Source organism: Podarcis bocagei (genome assembly GCF_964188305.1).
Source record: "Podarcis bocagei genome assembly, chromosome: 16".
Classification (NCBI taxonomy): domain Eukaryota; kingdom Metazoa; phylum Chordata; class Lepidosauria; order Squamata; family Lacertidae; genus Podarcis; species Podarcis bocagei.
Window position 1 is genome coordinate 24,639,906 of NC_138142.1, and position 14,843 is coordinate 24,654,748.

General features: G+C 50.6%; 3 protein-coding genes across 3 annotated transcripts in view; 2 read left to right on the forward strand and 1 right to left on the reverse strand.

Moving 5' to 3' along the window:
- The window catches only part of ACTN3 (actinin alpha 3), a 42,731-nt gene extending 38,816 nt beyond the window's left edge, over positions 1-3,915 (forward strand). The window contains exons 19-21 of the mRNA XM_081175264.1: positions 1,650-1,715; positions 2,037-2,195; positions 3,149-3,915. Of these exons, the coding sequence (XP_081031390.1) occupies positions 1,650-1,715; positions 2,037-2,195; positions 3,149-3,307 (384 nt within the window). The 3' untranslated portion in view covers positions 3,308-3,915. The remainder of the gene's footprint in view (positions 1-1,649; positions 1,716-2,036; positions 2,196-3,148) is intronic.
- A 1,816-nt stretch (positions 3,916-5,731) lies between these two features.
- Positions 5,732-13,967, reverse strand: RCE1 (Ras converting CAAX endopeptidase 1). The gene is made up of 8 exons (XM_081174386.1): positions 13,759-13,967; positions 12,861-12,963; positions 11,089-11,172; positions 10,137-10,215; positions 9,208-9,375; positions 8,088-8,159; positions 7,232-7,294; positions 5,732-6,318 (listed from the first exon to the last, which is right to left on the reverse strand). Exons 1-8 carry the CDS (start codon positions 13,893-13,895, stop codon positions 6,071-6,073), a joined length of 954 nt encoding a protein of 317 aa, XP_081030512.1. The 5' UTR covers positions 13,896-13,967; the 3' UTR covers positions 5,732-6,070.
- Positions 13,952-14,843, forward strand: part of LOC308575633 (acylphosphatase-2-like) — a 40,380-nt gene continuing 39,488 nt past the window's right edge. Inside the window, exon 1 of the mRNA XM_081174390.1 lies at positions 13,952-14,045. The gene's annotated coding sequence lies outside the window, so the exon portion shown is untranslated. The remainder of the gene's footprint in view (positions 14,046-14,843) is intronic.

Consider the following 14,843-nt stretch of genomic DNA (forward strand, 5'->3'; position numbering starts at 1 on the left):
TCACACCAGATCCCTGCTGTTGTTCCAGCCATGGAGGCTAATCTAGAGCTGATCAAACGATGGAGTCAGGAGCCTGGTCTCTTGTCCTAGACCAAGGGTGAGGGACTCCTTTTCAGCCCAATGGCCACATTCCCTCATGGGCAACCCAGTGGCAGGAAGGATGAGAGGCAAAAAAGTGGGAGAGGCAATGGGTGCAACCTTTGCACAAGAGGTCACACTCCAGCTGGGCAAAAGCCCACGCAGGCAAGCAAGAAGCATGATCATAGGTCAGGGCACTTGAGGGGAGCATGCAGCAGGGCCAGCGAAGAAGGGGAAGGGCCATGCCTCAGGGAGAGTCCCGAGGGCCAGGTAGAGAGGCCTTGAGGTTCCTTACCTTAGCCTAGCTAGATTTTCCTCACCTTGGCCAAGCTAGAGGTTCCTCGCCTTGGCCTAGCTTTTAATGTTTGATGTATTAGAGGATTTTAATATTTTTTTGGGAAGCTGCCCAGAGTGGCTGGGGAAGCCCAGCCAGATGGGCAGGGTACAAATAAATTATTATTATTATTATTATTATTATTATTATTATTATTATTATTATTATTATTATTATTATTATTATTATTTTGTCACCTTGGCCTAGCTAGAGGTTCCTCACTTTGGCCTAGTTATATTTTCCTCACCTTGGCCTAGCTAAATTTTCCTCCCCTTGGCCTAGCTGGAGGTTCCTCACCTTAGCCTAGGTATATTTTTCTCACTTTGGCCTAGCTGGAGGTTCCTCGCCTTGGCCTAGCTAGATTTTCCTCCCCTTGACCTGACTAGATTTTCCTCGCCTTGGCCTAGCTAGATTTTCCTCCCCTTGACCTGACTAGATTTTCCTCGCCTTGGCCTAGCTAGATTTTCCTCACCTTAGCCTAGCTAGAGGTTCCTTGCCTTGGCCTAGCTAGAAGTGCCTCACCTCAGCCTAGCTAGATTTTCCTCACCTTGGCCAAACTGGAGGTTGCTCACCTTAGCCTAGCTATATATTCCTCCCCTTGGCCTAGCTGGAGGTTCCTCACCTTAGCCTAGCTAGAGGTTCCTCACATTGGCCTAGCTCCAGGCTCGCTTGCCACCATCGCCAGCCCATGCCCGATCTTGATACCAGCAACAAAGAGGGTGTGTCCAGCTAATCCCAGCCTGGCCAACGGAAAAACTTTGCAAGAGGCATGGTGGCAATCTGTGAGGCGGCTGGGACTCCCGAGCCGCCCAATGGCTACACATGGCTTTGGTCTCTCTCTCTCTCTCAGCAACCGTTCAGAGAGGAGGTCAGCTCCAAACAAGCCACAAGAAAGGGGGACTTGGCTGAGCGCGGGGCTTGTTCACAGACTGTGGAAGGGCTATAGCTCAGATGCAGAGCATCTGATTTGCTTGCAAAAGGTCATGGGTTCAATCTCCAGTTAGTGCTGGGAGTCTCCTGCCTGAAACCTGGGTAAACTGTTACCAGTCAGTGTAGGCAATGGCGGGTGAGGTGGACCGGATGGTCTGTCTCGATGTAAGGCCACTTCCTGTGTTCCTGTGAAGGGTGCCCAGTGCCACCAGTTTATGCAGCGTTTCCCTTCAGGAGTGTAGAATTTGGGGCTGGGGGTGTCTTCTTCCAAATCAACAGCTTCTTTCCCCCTCTTTGCTCTTTGCAGAAGAGAAACGGAATGATGGATCCTGACGACTTCCGGGCCTGCTTGATCTCCATGGGATATGACTTGGTAGGAAGCTGCCCCTTTTGGGGGCCCAGAAGGATAGCTTTCCTTACAACATCCGTTGGAGGGCAAATTCTGGGTAGTTTAATATCACAAGGATCTCCTGGTCTGCTTGAAAATGGTGACTGAACCAAAGCCTTGGCCATCCCTAGACAGCAAAACCTGAGTGGAAATGGGTTGGGTCTGCCCTGAGGCAGTTTTCAGCCCCATTCCATGATCCAAGGGTGGCTCTGGGTGGGAAAACTGGTCAGGGATGCTGAATGTCCCTTGGCAGGGAGCATCCCTCCCTGATTGACCAACATCCCTATTGCTCTTCCCTCCTGACAGGGCGAGGTGGAGTTTGCACGCATCATGACCCTGGTAGATCCAAACAACACAGGCGTGGTGACCTTCCAGGCCTTCATTGACTTCATGACTCGTGAGACGGCTGAGACAGACACTGCAGAGCAAGTCGTGGCTTCCTTCAAGATCCTGGCTTCAGACAAGGTAAGCGTTGCACCAAAAGAACAGGAGAAGTGGAGCTATCTCTTGTCCACAGAAGCAAAATTAGTGTCTCTTGCTTATTCATAGGACCCAGCAACATTATGCTGAGGTTGAGTGATATTCTGCAGTTAAAATTAAGATCTAGGCATTGAAGCAGAATTCAAAGCCTTCCAATAATCTGTTTCCTCTCTTCTTTATGTCTCCTCTCCTGCCACCGGGCATGTTTCAAGCCTTTCCTGGCAGGTCTAGAAAGTGTTTTTGTGGGGGGGTGGCTTCTTTCCATTCAGGTAGCAGAGAAGTAAAGGCTATCCTACCCATTTTAGGCTCAGGCCTTGTTTGCCCCTGGCATGCAGCCCTTGACAAACTGCCCCTAAGTGTGGGGAACCTTTGGTGCTCCAGGTGTTGCTGGGACCACAACCCACCAACAGCCAGGAATGATGGGAGGTGTAGTTTGACAACAGGTGGAGAGCTCAAGGTTCCATCACAGCTGCCCTAACAGAAAAAGGGTTCCTGGACTCTGTTAGTGGAATATTGCAACCTAGAACAGGCCTGCACAGTGTGCAATGCGTCAACCACATTCCATTCTGAGCCATCTTCTGTGTTGGGTAGCACCAGAGACAAAAGTGGACAGAGCAACCAAAGTAAAAAAAAAATTACCATGCTACAGAAGGCTAGTTTCTATTAGCTCATCTCTACCTCCATCCAGCCTCAGAAGAGACATTATCTGAGTTTGAGGGCATGTTCCTGGCAGGCAAAAATGCTGGTGGAGGGTGCATATTATGCTACCACAGCATGCAGTCAAGGGAAATAAAATATGAGTAAGGATGTGTAATCTGGGGGGGACAGATAGGGAACCTCGGAGGGCCACATCTGGCCCCCAAGCCTGAGATGCCTCACCCTTGGTCTTTTGAGTAACATGCTGTTCCTCCTTGTTTGATCCTCCCTCCCTGCTGCAGAACTACATCACGATAGAAGAGCTACGTCGGGAGCTGCCACCAGAGCAGGCCGAATACTGCATCAGCAGGATGACGAAGTACACAGGAGCTGACGCTGTGTCCGGCGCTTTGGACTATGTCTCCTTCTCCAGCGCCCTGTACGGAGAGAGCGACCTGTGATCTCCCTGCTCCCCGTCCCACCCTGCCCACCTACCCCCATCTCACCAGAAACAAAAAAAAGCACGTGGGAGCAGAGCGACTCCCCACACACTCGCTTGTGGGGAACTGGTGCCATCGAGAGCTTTGTGCCCACCATGGAAGAGGGGAGGGCACTACCGCTACTAACCCCACCACCACCACAACCATCTTCCCCCGCTGCTGGGCAAGAGGCTGAGATTCCCCCCACTTCCACCCACATGCTGCAGCTGGTGGATCCAGGGTGGTTTTGGTGAGGAAACAAGTCTCTCAAGGTTCCCCCTCCCCCTTTGTAGAAGCTGTCGTGTCTGTTCTTTGCTGCTGAGCTAGTTGCACACATTCCCCGTCCCACACATTCCCTTCCCTCTTCCCCAGAACCCCCCTCTTTCCCTTGGCCCACCCCCACAGGAGAGGCAAGTGTTGTTGCTGACCTAGAGGGAGGGGCCACCGTTTGACCAGACGGGCCACCGCCAAGTGCATCTCCTGGGTTTTATGCTGGGACTGGGAAGGAGGCGGGTACCAGAGGAGGCAGGGGAGGGCTGGCTTGGAAGGAATGCTGTACCAATAAACTGCGCCCACTGGAGGCCCACCCAGCATGGAAGTCCTTTTTTCCCCCCACTCTGTTGCACTTGGACAAGTATATGGAATGGCATGTACAGGAGAGGGGAAGGCTAGACCTTTGTGTAGGAATAGATGGGGAGCCAAGGATGGGGAACCTGTAGCCCTGCAGATATTGTTGGGCGGCAACTTCCATCAGCCCCAGCCACATAGCCAGTGATGATGGAAGCTGTTAAGCAAAAACAAATTCAAATAAGCATATGGAGGACAATTGGTCTATTGTCTCAAGAGATAACTGAGTGGGCCTCCATGGATGAAGTCAAATGGCTGCGTTAGCAGCACCAAAGTGACCTCCCTGGAGCGCAAGCTTGGACAGTGCGTATGGAGGTCCTGGCTGCCCATACAAGCCTCCCCCCCCCCCCCGGCCCTGCTGATGTGGTCCAAAGGAAGGCAGAGCAATACATCTGGCTCCAACTTGGCTGCAGGAGTTGCAGGAAGGAGGCATACAAGGTGCCATCCAACTGTCTTTGGGACTCCACTCTGGATTTGTGTGGGGTTTACTCTTTAGCCTTTTCTTCTCCCCAAGCTATCCCACAAGACAGTGGAGGTTTAGGATCAGTTTATCTTCTCCTAGATGGGCTACTTTCCCAAATTGATGAGCCCAATCTGCCCCTCACTTCCCTCTACAGCACATGCAGAAACCACCTTCTTGACTGTTGGATCCACCATTGGTCTCATCTGCTCAATCCACCAGAGCCTGTCTTTGCATGCAGGGGAAGTCCCTAACTCACTGAGGGTTTGAGACTCATCGGCTATCTTCACCAGGTATAGCTGGCCGGCCAAAGCAGTTTCCCAGGGGGAGGCGGCTGCTGCATGCTGACAGCTTCTAGGAGCCACAGAGTGTGAAGTTCAGGGTGTCCCATTGCTGCTTTATATACAGTTCATTCTCTAGCTATCCCCCAACACACCATGGATCATGTTCAACCACATCCAGAGACATAAAAAGTATACATACAGTTCTGTAAAATCGACCCTGGTTCTTATAAGAGCTTGGGGAGGGGTGGTGGGTGGGAGATCAGCACCTTTGGAATGTTTTTTTCATCCTCTGGTGCAAATGGCAGCTTTGGGCTTGTAGTCCCACAAACACCTGGAGGCCACAGGCTCCCCCCACACCAGCCTTAGCAGCAACGTGAAGCTTCCTCACTCTGAACTTGGGCCAGATGAGACTGGAATAGCGTACAATAGGACACTGTCACGTGCAAGACCACTGGTGGAGGCATGTGAGGTCACTGCCATAATGATATTGCATGTCCAAAGGTTCCTGGAAGAAACATTTTCTCGTACTGTGCTCCTTCCAAGTTGTGTGGCGGAGCAGGGCTCCATCAGTCCAGCAGAGACTGTGATGCTAAAAACTTGCGTCTCATCTGCTCCAGCTACCTTCTGGGCAGGCTGGGGCAAAAGCCCCTACTTTCCGGAAGCAAAACACTCCTCCCTTTGTTTTCAGCAGAGAACTGCATCTGGGATAGAGCTTGATGGGAGAACAGCTGTTGTCAAACTCCCAGTCCCAGTCAATGTGGCCAAGGCTTAGGGATGACAGGAGCTGGAATCTCCCAACACCTGGAAGGTCGGCCTCCCCATCCCCATGACCTCAATGAAGTTGTTGCCTGGTCACAAGTACTTGTGGCCCACCCTCTGCCGGAACCAACAGAGACTCAGGAAGCTCTGCCCCTTCGCCAAGCACCCCCTGCTCCCAGCCCTGAATAAAACGCAAGCGCCAAGTCTATAACCAAGCAGCACAGTGGAAGGACAGGCCACCTTCAAACCTCAGCCACAATTAAAACACCAACAGGGCCTCGTTAAAGACCTTTAATAATAAAAAATAGAGCTCTTTGGGGCCTGGAGGAAAAGAAGGCCCCCCAGGGGTCTATAAAAAGGGCTGGCTGGCTCAGGCGGAGATGTGTGCAAGAACGCAGGCACAGCTACGTTTCCACCGCAAACAGGTTTCAGAAAATGGCTTTTCCCACTCTCCCCATGACAACTGCAGAAGAGGACGAGGAGGGTAGGGGTGGGGGCCATGAGGAGAAAGCCACCTCGAAACCGGTGCAAGTGTACAGCGTCAGCGCTGTGTGCCACTGTAGACGCAAGGGTGCATGGGGTGTGGGGAGATTGGGAGAAGGTCCCAGGCAGGTGTCAAGAGCAGAGGGAGAAGCTGCCGAGGCTGCTGGTGTGCGAAGTCAGTCTGGAGAGGGAGCAGATGGGCAGGTGGCCAAAGAAAGCGGGATCCGTCATGGGGTGCAGGAGGAGGAGGAAGAGGATCACTCCCAGCAGGTAGAAGAAGATGACAAGGCAGCGCTGCGGGTGGTCCAGGGCTGCGCCGACAGCAGGGAACCCGACGTAGTTGCAGAAGGAGTGGCAGAGCACAGGCCCAATGAGGTGCCCTGTGGGGAGAGGGAGGAGGGACTGAGCAGGATGCCTCCAGCAGATACTATTTAAAATCCTAAGTCCCTAGTCCTTATGGGCTGAAGAGACAACTCATGTGGAGTTGCAATAGAAATGGCTTAGGCTAAGAGTTCTCTCTGAAGACATCCTAATTCCTTTCACCACACACACACAGACTGAATATTCAATTAACCTATATGGTACCTTAATGCTATTGCCCTAAGAAATCTGAATTGCTTGTAATATCTGCTTAAATCTGCCTATCAGGGGAAATACAGTGTTCTAAAGTAAAAAGCAGCAGCAGCACACACTGATTTTAGGCTATTTATTAATCCTGCCCTCTGCTTCCACACCACCTCTCCTTAGGACAACCTGGTAAAGGCAGGTTAGGGTGAAAGACAGCAGTCACTGAAAGATTCGCGGCCAAGGGGAATGCCTCTCTGACATTCATTCCTGCACCACATCAGGGGTGCCCTAAGGGAAGGGCCTGCATCACAACAGGCATCATTTCACATTCTCTTGTGCCTCCACCTCTTTGGGCTTTCCTCCTCTGGCTGACGCTCAGCATTGTGCAGCCCCTGTAAACTGTGCCGAAAAATTTCAGTCCCCATTGGGCTGTTTTTTAAGCCTTCTCTCTTTCAGTACTGCTGCACCCACCGGAACGCACCCAATGCATGCCGATACCTCCCACCCCTTGATTCTCCGTGGCTGTTTTGGTGCCGTTAACCATTTGGTTTTGGTATCCGAGATACTCAAACTCTCTCACATGCATAATGTGATTGCCAGCTGCTACCTTGGGGGGCAACTGAGCAGGAGAGGGACAGGGGGATCCCCATTAACATAGGCAGCACCTTCTCATTCCTAAACCCCACCCCAACTGGTGCAATTCCCTTATTCACTTTCCCCACCTACCTGTCCGGATGAAGATGAAGGCTGTGTATGTTCCGAAAACAGCTGTGTATGAAAACTGGAACACTGCAAAGGAAGCAGTCCGTCAGAAGCTGGTGGAGGGTTGAGAAGAGGGTGGTAGGGGGCTGGGGAGAGCATCCTTTTTTCAGGCAGCATCTTCTGGATGAGCAAGTTGCCCACACAGTGATACACCACATAATGAAATTGGCTTACAAACCACTTTGCTTGGCCAACGCCACCTACACCTTTCAGTCTGAGCTAAACGCCAATCTATACATTTGTGCAGAACAAACAATCAAATTCCTTAGCCCAGGACAGACCCTTTTGTCCATCTAGCCCTGTAGAGTCGTACCTTGGTTTTCAAACAGTTTAGTTGTCGAACGTTTTGTCTCCTGAATGCCACAAACCCAGAAGTGAGTGTTCCAGTTTGCGAACTATTTTGGAAGCTGAACGTCTGATGGTCTTTGGCTTCTGATTGGATGCAGGAGCTTCGAATCACTTTGGTTTTCAAACGTTTTGGAAGTTGAATGGACTTCTGGAATGGATTCCATTCGACTTCCAAGGTACGAGTGTACTCTGAGAGGCAGCAGCTCCCCTGGCCCTCCAACAGAGACGGGACCACCTGATTCCTCCAAAGGAACGTGCCAGGAACCGGAGCTGCAGATTGAACCTCTGGGTGCAAAGTGTGCGCTCTGCCACTCAGCTGACATCTCCTCCCGAAATGGTAATACTGCCGTGTGTGTGTGTGTGTGTGTGTGTGTGTGTGTGTGCGCGCATCTCAAAAGGACCCTGTGGCCAATGTCCTGCCACCCTCTTGGCTTCTGATGGTGAGGAAAATAAGGGACTGCCCAAGCCATACCTGCTGAGAGGAAGATGCTGGCTGTGCTTCCTTGGCGAAACCGTAGCTGCTCAATGACATGGTGAAAGTGAGCTAGAAAACAAAGACGCATCTCAGCACATGTGGCAGAACAGCCTTCTGAATGGCCTTCTCTCCCCCCCCCCATCATCTCCCTGCAAAAGCCAAGGTTCTTCCTGCAACGTTAGAAGAGCCTGTTGCATCAGTCCAGCATCCTGTTCTCACAGTGGCCGACCAGATGCCTGTGCAAATCCCCAAAGCAAGACCTGAGCACAAGAGTGCTCCCCGTCCTGTGATTCCCAGTGGAGGCAGAGTACAGCCGTTGTGGCTAAGTTTTAGCCATTGATAGCTGCTTCTCCTCTGTGAATTCATCTAATCCTCTTTTAAAGCCATCCAACTTGGTGGCCACCACTGCCTCCTGTGGAAGTGAGTTCCATAGTTTAAATCTGAGCTGCATGAAATACTTTCTTTTGTCTGCCCTGAATCTCCCAACATTCAGATTCAGAGGGTGCCCACGAGTTCTAGTGTCATGAAAGTGGGATGTTTTTCTCTGTCTGCTCTCAATATGCCATACATAATTTTATACATTCCTATCATGTTGCCTCTTGCTCGCCTTTTCTCTAAACTAAAAAGGCACAAACGCTGCAACCTTTCTTCAGAGGGGAGTTGTAAACAGATAAGGACATTGGCAGGATTGTTGTAATAACCTGCAGTTTCATAAGAGTAAATAATTAAAGTAGCTGAATAAAAGAATAAGTGAAGTTAATTTAGAATATGCAGGGAATGATAAAAAAATACATTTAAGAAACCAGAGAAAGAGTAGGAAGTGCCTCAAAACTTTCTGTAGTACAAACAAACACTCCAGTTTCGGCCCTGAGAAATCTGTGGCTTTGTAGGCCTCACTGGACTACAACTCCCATCAGCCCCAGCCAGCAAGTGATGATGGGAGATGGAGTCTGGTAACCTCCAAGCAGCTTGAAAAGCTCACCATCCTTGGTTTCAGGCCCACAAAAATGTGTCAGCCTTGTGCTAAGAAGGAACTAGAAAGTCCAAGCAATTAGGTGAAGGTTGGGACCGCCTCAAGAAACAGTCTCCTCTTGCCAGGGAGAAATATGGCACTCACCAACTCCGAAGAACAGCGGGCAGGTGAAGACAGCAGGCCCCAATCCTGTGCAAGGGACGAGCATGGGCAGCATGCAGGCCCGGAAGACCAGCTCCTCCGTGAAGGGCGCAATGACCTGGTTGCGGAGCCAGCGCATGTCAGTCAGACAGAGAACCCAAAAGCTGGGGTCTGGGGGGCGAGGAGGAGGAGTAGTGTTACTTACACCCCACCCCTCCTCTTGAGAAGGCACAGCAGTAGCAAAAAAAAGGGGGTGTTTTGCCAATGGGTGTCCAAGAAGGAGGGCAATTATAACCACTTCGCCAGGGGCTTAAAGCACACATTCCAGAGAGGCATGGAAAAGCAGGCACTGGGATGACATCCCATCAACCTGCCTTTGCCAACCTGTGAGCCTTCCAGCTGCTTTGGACTACAACTCCCATCGCTCCAGCCAGCATGAAAAGCTTGCTTCCTGAAATGAGCGCACTGCATGCTGGGAGTAGAGTGTCATGAGGGAAAACAAGGAGACACTCGCTTTTTGCCCTACAGCAAGGCCCAAATGCAGCCTTCCAGGCCTTTACTGTCTATCTGATCCTCAGGCTGCAACCCTTACCAAACCGGCTTCATGTCCCCCACCCATTCAGTGTTTTTGCCTGGCTGGAATATGTCTATGAACTCTGATAATGCTTCTTGTTTGCGAGGGCGGAAGACAGAGGCAGGTGGGTGGGTAAGTTCGTGTAAAAACTAGCCTCCTGTACAAGGGTAACGCTCACATTCGTTTCTCCAACCCCCTTTTTGCCTCTGGCTCAGCCCACCCTGGCATGTGGCCCCTGGAAGCTTCTCCAGAAGGGAATGTGGCCCCTGGCCTGTAAAAGTTCCCCAGCCCCACTCCTAGAGTCTCTTGCAGTTGCTCTCCAAGCCCTGCCATCACATGCCAATCTACGTAGTCTTACCAAACGCAACTTTCAAACCTTCTACCAGGTCCCAAGGACAGTCCATCGAGAGCTGGATAAGAGGACCAAGGAATAGGACCTGTGGGGCGAGGGAGAAGGAGCAAAGAACATGTTCACAAGCACATGTAAAAATCAGCCCTTGCATTTTCTGCACCTGGTGTGTAAATATGGAAGAGCCACATCAGTCAGCGTGGCATTGAGGGTTGTCTTTTCCCCCTCTTCCTTTTAAAAAAGCTTTTTATTGAAAAGTTTTAAACTAGTATAAATTGCCACAAATCAACATCATTATTCAAAATTTTGCATAATAAAAAGGGTATAAACTAAAAGTATAAAAGATCAGAACCATTTTCCTGGCAAAACATTTTGATTAGTACACCTGTTCCAGAATAAACAAGAATCTATTCCATCCCAATCTCCGTAACTATTCTTCAGCCTTTCCACTTCATCTTTCTTGAAATGAAGTGCATTGAGTGGAGATTGCCCTCCATCAAAAAAGTTCTCTGTCCTATTTTTGTAGAGTTGGAAGGGACCATGAGGGTCATCCAGTCCAACCCCCTGAAGCACAGGAAACTTTTGCCCAACACGGGGCTCAAAACCATGACCCTGAGAATAAGAGTCTCATGCTCTACCGACAGAGCTATCCTTTAAACCTCTTTACTCTGGCTTTTGAAACTTGAGGTGTATATCTTTAGGACCCACCTTATTTATTTGGGGGGTTGTAAGTTGCTTTAAACTGCTTTTAATATTGCGTCCTAATGTTGTAACCTGCGGTGGGACCTTAGGGTGAAGTGTAAGGCTGTACAAAGGTAAAATGTATATTAATTGTGCCCTACACTGGTCTCACCCAGCACTTGTATATGGTCCCCAGAAGGGAGAACGGCTTAAATATGTGGGAGTAAATGAGCCCTGCTGAATCCTAGCAGAGCGCTGCCTGATCAAGAGCTGCACTTACCATGGTTAACAGCAAAGGCAGCACGGTTGCTGGTATAATGCCCTCAAGCCGGAAGCCCATCAGGGCAAGAAGGGATGCATCTGGCTGAGCAGAAGAGGAAACGCCTTCATTAGCCCTGGGGAAGCACAAATCCCCCCCTCCCCCGCAATAATCTACCATAGCTTGCAATGGTGCAATGCATATAAGTTACAAAGCACAACCGGACATCAATTCTCGCCACAGGTCTACCCAGCTGAGGACTGTCTTCCCTGACTGCCCTGGGCTACTGGAGCTCCTTTAACTGGAGATACTAAAAACTGAACCTAGGATCCTTTATACACGCTAATAAATATGGGCTCCCCACTGGGGCACTGTCCTGGTGCTTATATAACAAATAGCTCATGACAGCTTTTCGGCGCCACCTAAAAACATGATTGTTCAGGCAAACCTACCTGGGCTCTTAGAAATGCCGGTGTGAATTTTAACTCGGTTTAGTATTTTAACTTCCTGTATGTTTTAACGTATTGTATTTTTTCCTTGATTCTATTATCTTTTCGTAAACCGCTTTGAGGTTTGCTTGTTTGTACAATCAATCAGTGTATAAATTTTACGAAATAAATGACGGCTTGCACAAGCGAGCCAAGCCACAACTGGAGGCATAGGAATACAGGAGGCCACTGGGTATCAAGTCAGACCACTGGCTCATCCAGATCACTGCCACCTGCAGTGACTGGCAGCAGCTCCTCAGGGTTTCAGAACGGGTCTTTCTACATGGAAATATCAGGGGATTGAACTTGTGGCTTTCTGCATGCAAAGCAGGTGATCTACCAGAGAGCTATGGTTCTTCCCTTAAAAATAAATTAAGGTTCCAGCCCTCATGGTTCTGAATAAAGGGCTGATCTAAATAGCATGGCACCTTCCTGCATGCAAAGTTCTTACATTGTGCTAAAATCAGACACCACACACATCCAGACACTCTTACATAACTGACAATCTGTCCCCCAGGACAATTTTCTTTTCCATTAGGACGACGGTAGATGGTTTCCATCATACAAGCGGTATAAAAAGCCTTACTGTAAACAATGTCACACCGTTCCAATACCATCCTACGTAGTCTTCACAGGCTCAGATGCCTGAGAAGTGGTGGTGATGGAGGAACCCCCATAATACCATACAAACGATCATTCCAAAATGTACAGGGGCACGGCAGAGGCATCGGAACAGGAACGAGGGGAGAAGGCAGCAGCCAGAGTTTTGGATGGCACTGATCATGCCGATCACCAAAACAGTTTCGAAAGAATGTCACTGGCTGCCTATTTGTTTCCAGGCCCAATTCAAAAGGCTAATGCTCACCCACTGAAGTCCTAAACAAATTAGGACCCAGGTAGGACCCAACAGCCTCCTCCTGTACCAACCTGAGTGCACATAAAGGGTACCAGCCCACATCCAGCTCAGTAACTGGAGTTACCAGGGATTGAACCCAAAACCTTTTGCATGCAAAGTAGATGCTCTACTTTGCATCTACTGTGCTGCAACCCATGCCCAAGTCGTTTAAGCACCAGGTACATTTTGGTTTTTCAGAAAATACCCAAATATTTTAAAACATTTTAGTGCCTTCAGCATCTTAAACTCTCTGGCTTTTAAATGCTGACCATTTTGTATCCTTTATTGTTTTGATTTTAGGATTTTAAAAGGTGGCATATAAATGACCTTACTAATTAAAGAAGCTTGAAGTGACAGAAACCTCCTGCTTATTTTGGCCAGGCATTTTCCAGACCTGGCCATGATCTCACCTTAATGCCTGTCACCTCTTTCCAGGCCCAGATGAAGATGGGTGAGAGGCTGGAGACAATGAGGACGCTGGTGAACCTCCGTTTGATGACAGCTGGGTGGTCCCTGGAAGGAGAAAGGCCCAGCAGGAGAAGCTGCAGGAGCCGGACCTCTAGAGGCCCTGGCTGAGGCTGCCCACCCGGCAAAGATGCAAATCCCCACAAGGCAAGACTGCAGCAGGAGCACAGCTACAGTATTCACAGGGTTTATTTCCTACATAATTTTTTTACCCTGGGATAGGAACCCCCAACAGCTTCCCCCATTCAACACGAAGCTTCCTGCCCGTTGAAGAGTTTGCAAAGAAACCCACAGACTCTTGCCTGACCCATGTCTCAATCCAGGAAGAAAGCGATTATATAAGCAAAGTTATATAGTGCAGGAGGGGGGGCCGGCTACGCCAGCAAAGGCTCCTGGATATTACTGACTCCCAGAAGTTCTTGCTACCCATTGCAGACGGGCGTTCATAGCTGAGCGCGGACTTCAAAGAAGCCCGGCCACCTTAAGCGGTCACGTTTGGAGTGCAGCGTCGGATCGGGGGGGGGGGGCACTCATTTTACAATCTTTCCCAGTGCATTAAATGTTGCAGCTGACTCTCAGAGCAACTTCTGCCTCACCTGGAGCACTCGCCTCCCGTTTGCTCGGGCCGTGGCAACCCCCTCCCTGTCCAGCCCCCAAAGAGCGGGAAAGGTTCCCCCCTCCTCCAGGGAGCCTAGACGCTTCAAGGGAACCTGCGAGCAAAGACTTCGCGGGTGCGTGATGGGGTCGGAGCGAGCGAAAGACGCAGCGCGCCTGGTCCTGCGGGGAGTCGAGCGGGGCTTTTTTTTTTTCCACGGGGGCGCATCTCGGCTCTCCTCCACTCACCTGGGCAAGTGGCTCTTCCACACGTAGAGGCTGCCCACATAGCAGCAGGCCAGGCTGAGGCAGGAGAAGAGCGAGGCCCAGCAGAGCCCCGAGCCGGAGCCCCCCGGCCCCGCGCCCGCTGCCGTCTCCTCCGACATAGGAGATCAGAACAGCCCGGCTGCCCAGGCAAGGCAGGCTGGGCCGCGTGGAGGAGCCTCCGCCTCCAGGCCGCGGAAGAGGAAGCCAGCTGAGCGGGCGGCGCAGCCAAGGGCAGGGGAGCGGGCCCAGCCCGCCAAGCAAGTGCGACGGTAAGACCCCCAGCCGGGGCAAGGCGGGGGCGCCGGGGCGGGGGCTCCACCCACCGCCCACTTCGCGGCTTGCAAGCGTTTCCCACGGCAAGCTCCACCCCCTCCCCACATTGCAGCGGTTGCACCGCGTTCTCTCTCCCCCTTCCCCCTCCCCAGTTCCCCGCTGCGAACAGACTGGTACTCCTCCCCCCCTTCATGCCCCAAGTCGATAAACGGAATGGTTTCATTTTCCAATACTGTATTCATTCGCCCAACTTCTCTTCCTAGGAAGAGGGGAGCCACCATTTATTTTTACTAATTGTAAGACAATCAGCAAATGCACAATTGTGAGGAGAGCTTCACCTACTGAATTTCTGTCTGCCATCCAGCTACAAAAGGCAGGAGCTCCCCTCACTTTTTAAAGAACAACAAAAAAGGCTCCCCATAATTTTTTGTGTATTTCTTTTGAAACTTTCCTCCTAAACTATGCCTCTTTGGTAAGGGCAAAAGTCCCCAAACTGCTTTGCTCTGCATCTCCCCCTGTCAGAGCTTTCCTGCCCAGAATATCATTGCAAATTTCTCCAACCCACCCCCTTTCCTTTGGCAAATATGGAACCTGCCTTCACAAACTACATTCCTGCCCTGCACTTCTGGTGGTTGTATGCTCTTGTGTGCATGCTCTTTGACAATGCTTTTCCTCAGGACATGCCTGCTAATAATTTTTCAGGATTCTGCACTCCAGTGAATTGGTGTCTCTCTCCAAAATCAGGCAGGTGGGAGATTTCACTTTTCTTGGGTCCAGCAATAGTGGTGAATATT

What these genes read in the sequence shown, in the direction of transcription:
- RCE1 (XM_081174386.1), bottom strand. Translation starts at nt 13,895, where the DNA reads ATGTCGGAGGAGACGGCAGCGGGCGCGGGGCCGGGGGGCTCCGGCTCG. An exon ending in AGGTTTGAAAGTTGCGTTTG is followed by an intron (nt 9,376 to 10,136) that starts GTAAGACTACGT and finishes CTCGCCCCCCAG; the next exon opens with ACCCCAGCTTTTGGGTTCTC. An exon ending in CTTCATCTTCATCCGGACAG is followed by an intron (nt 6,319 to 7,231) that starts GTAGGTGGGGAA and finishes CTCTCCCCACAG; the next exon opens with GGCACCTCATTGGGCCTGTG.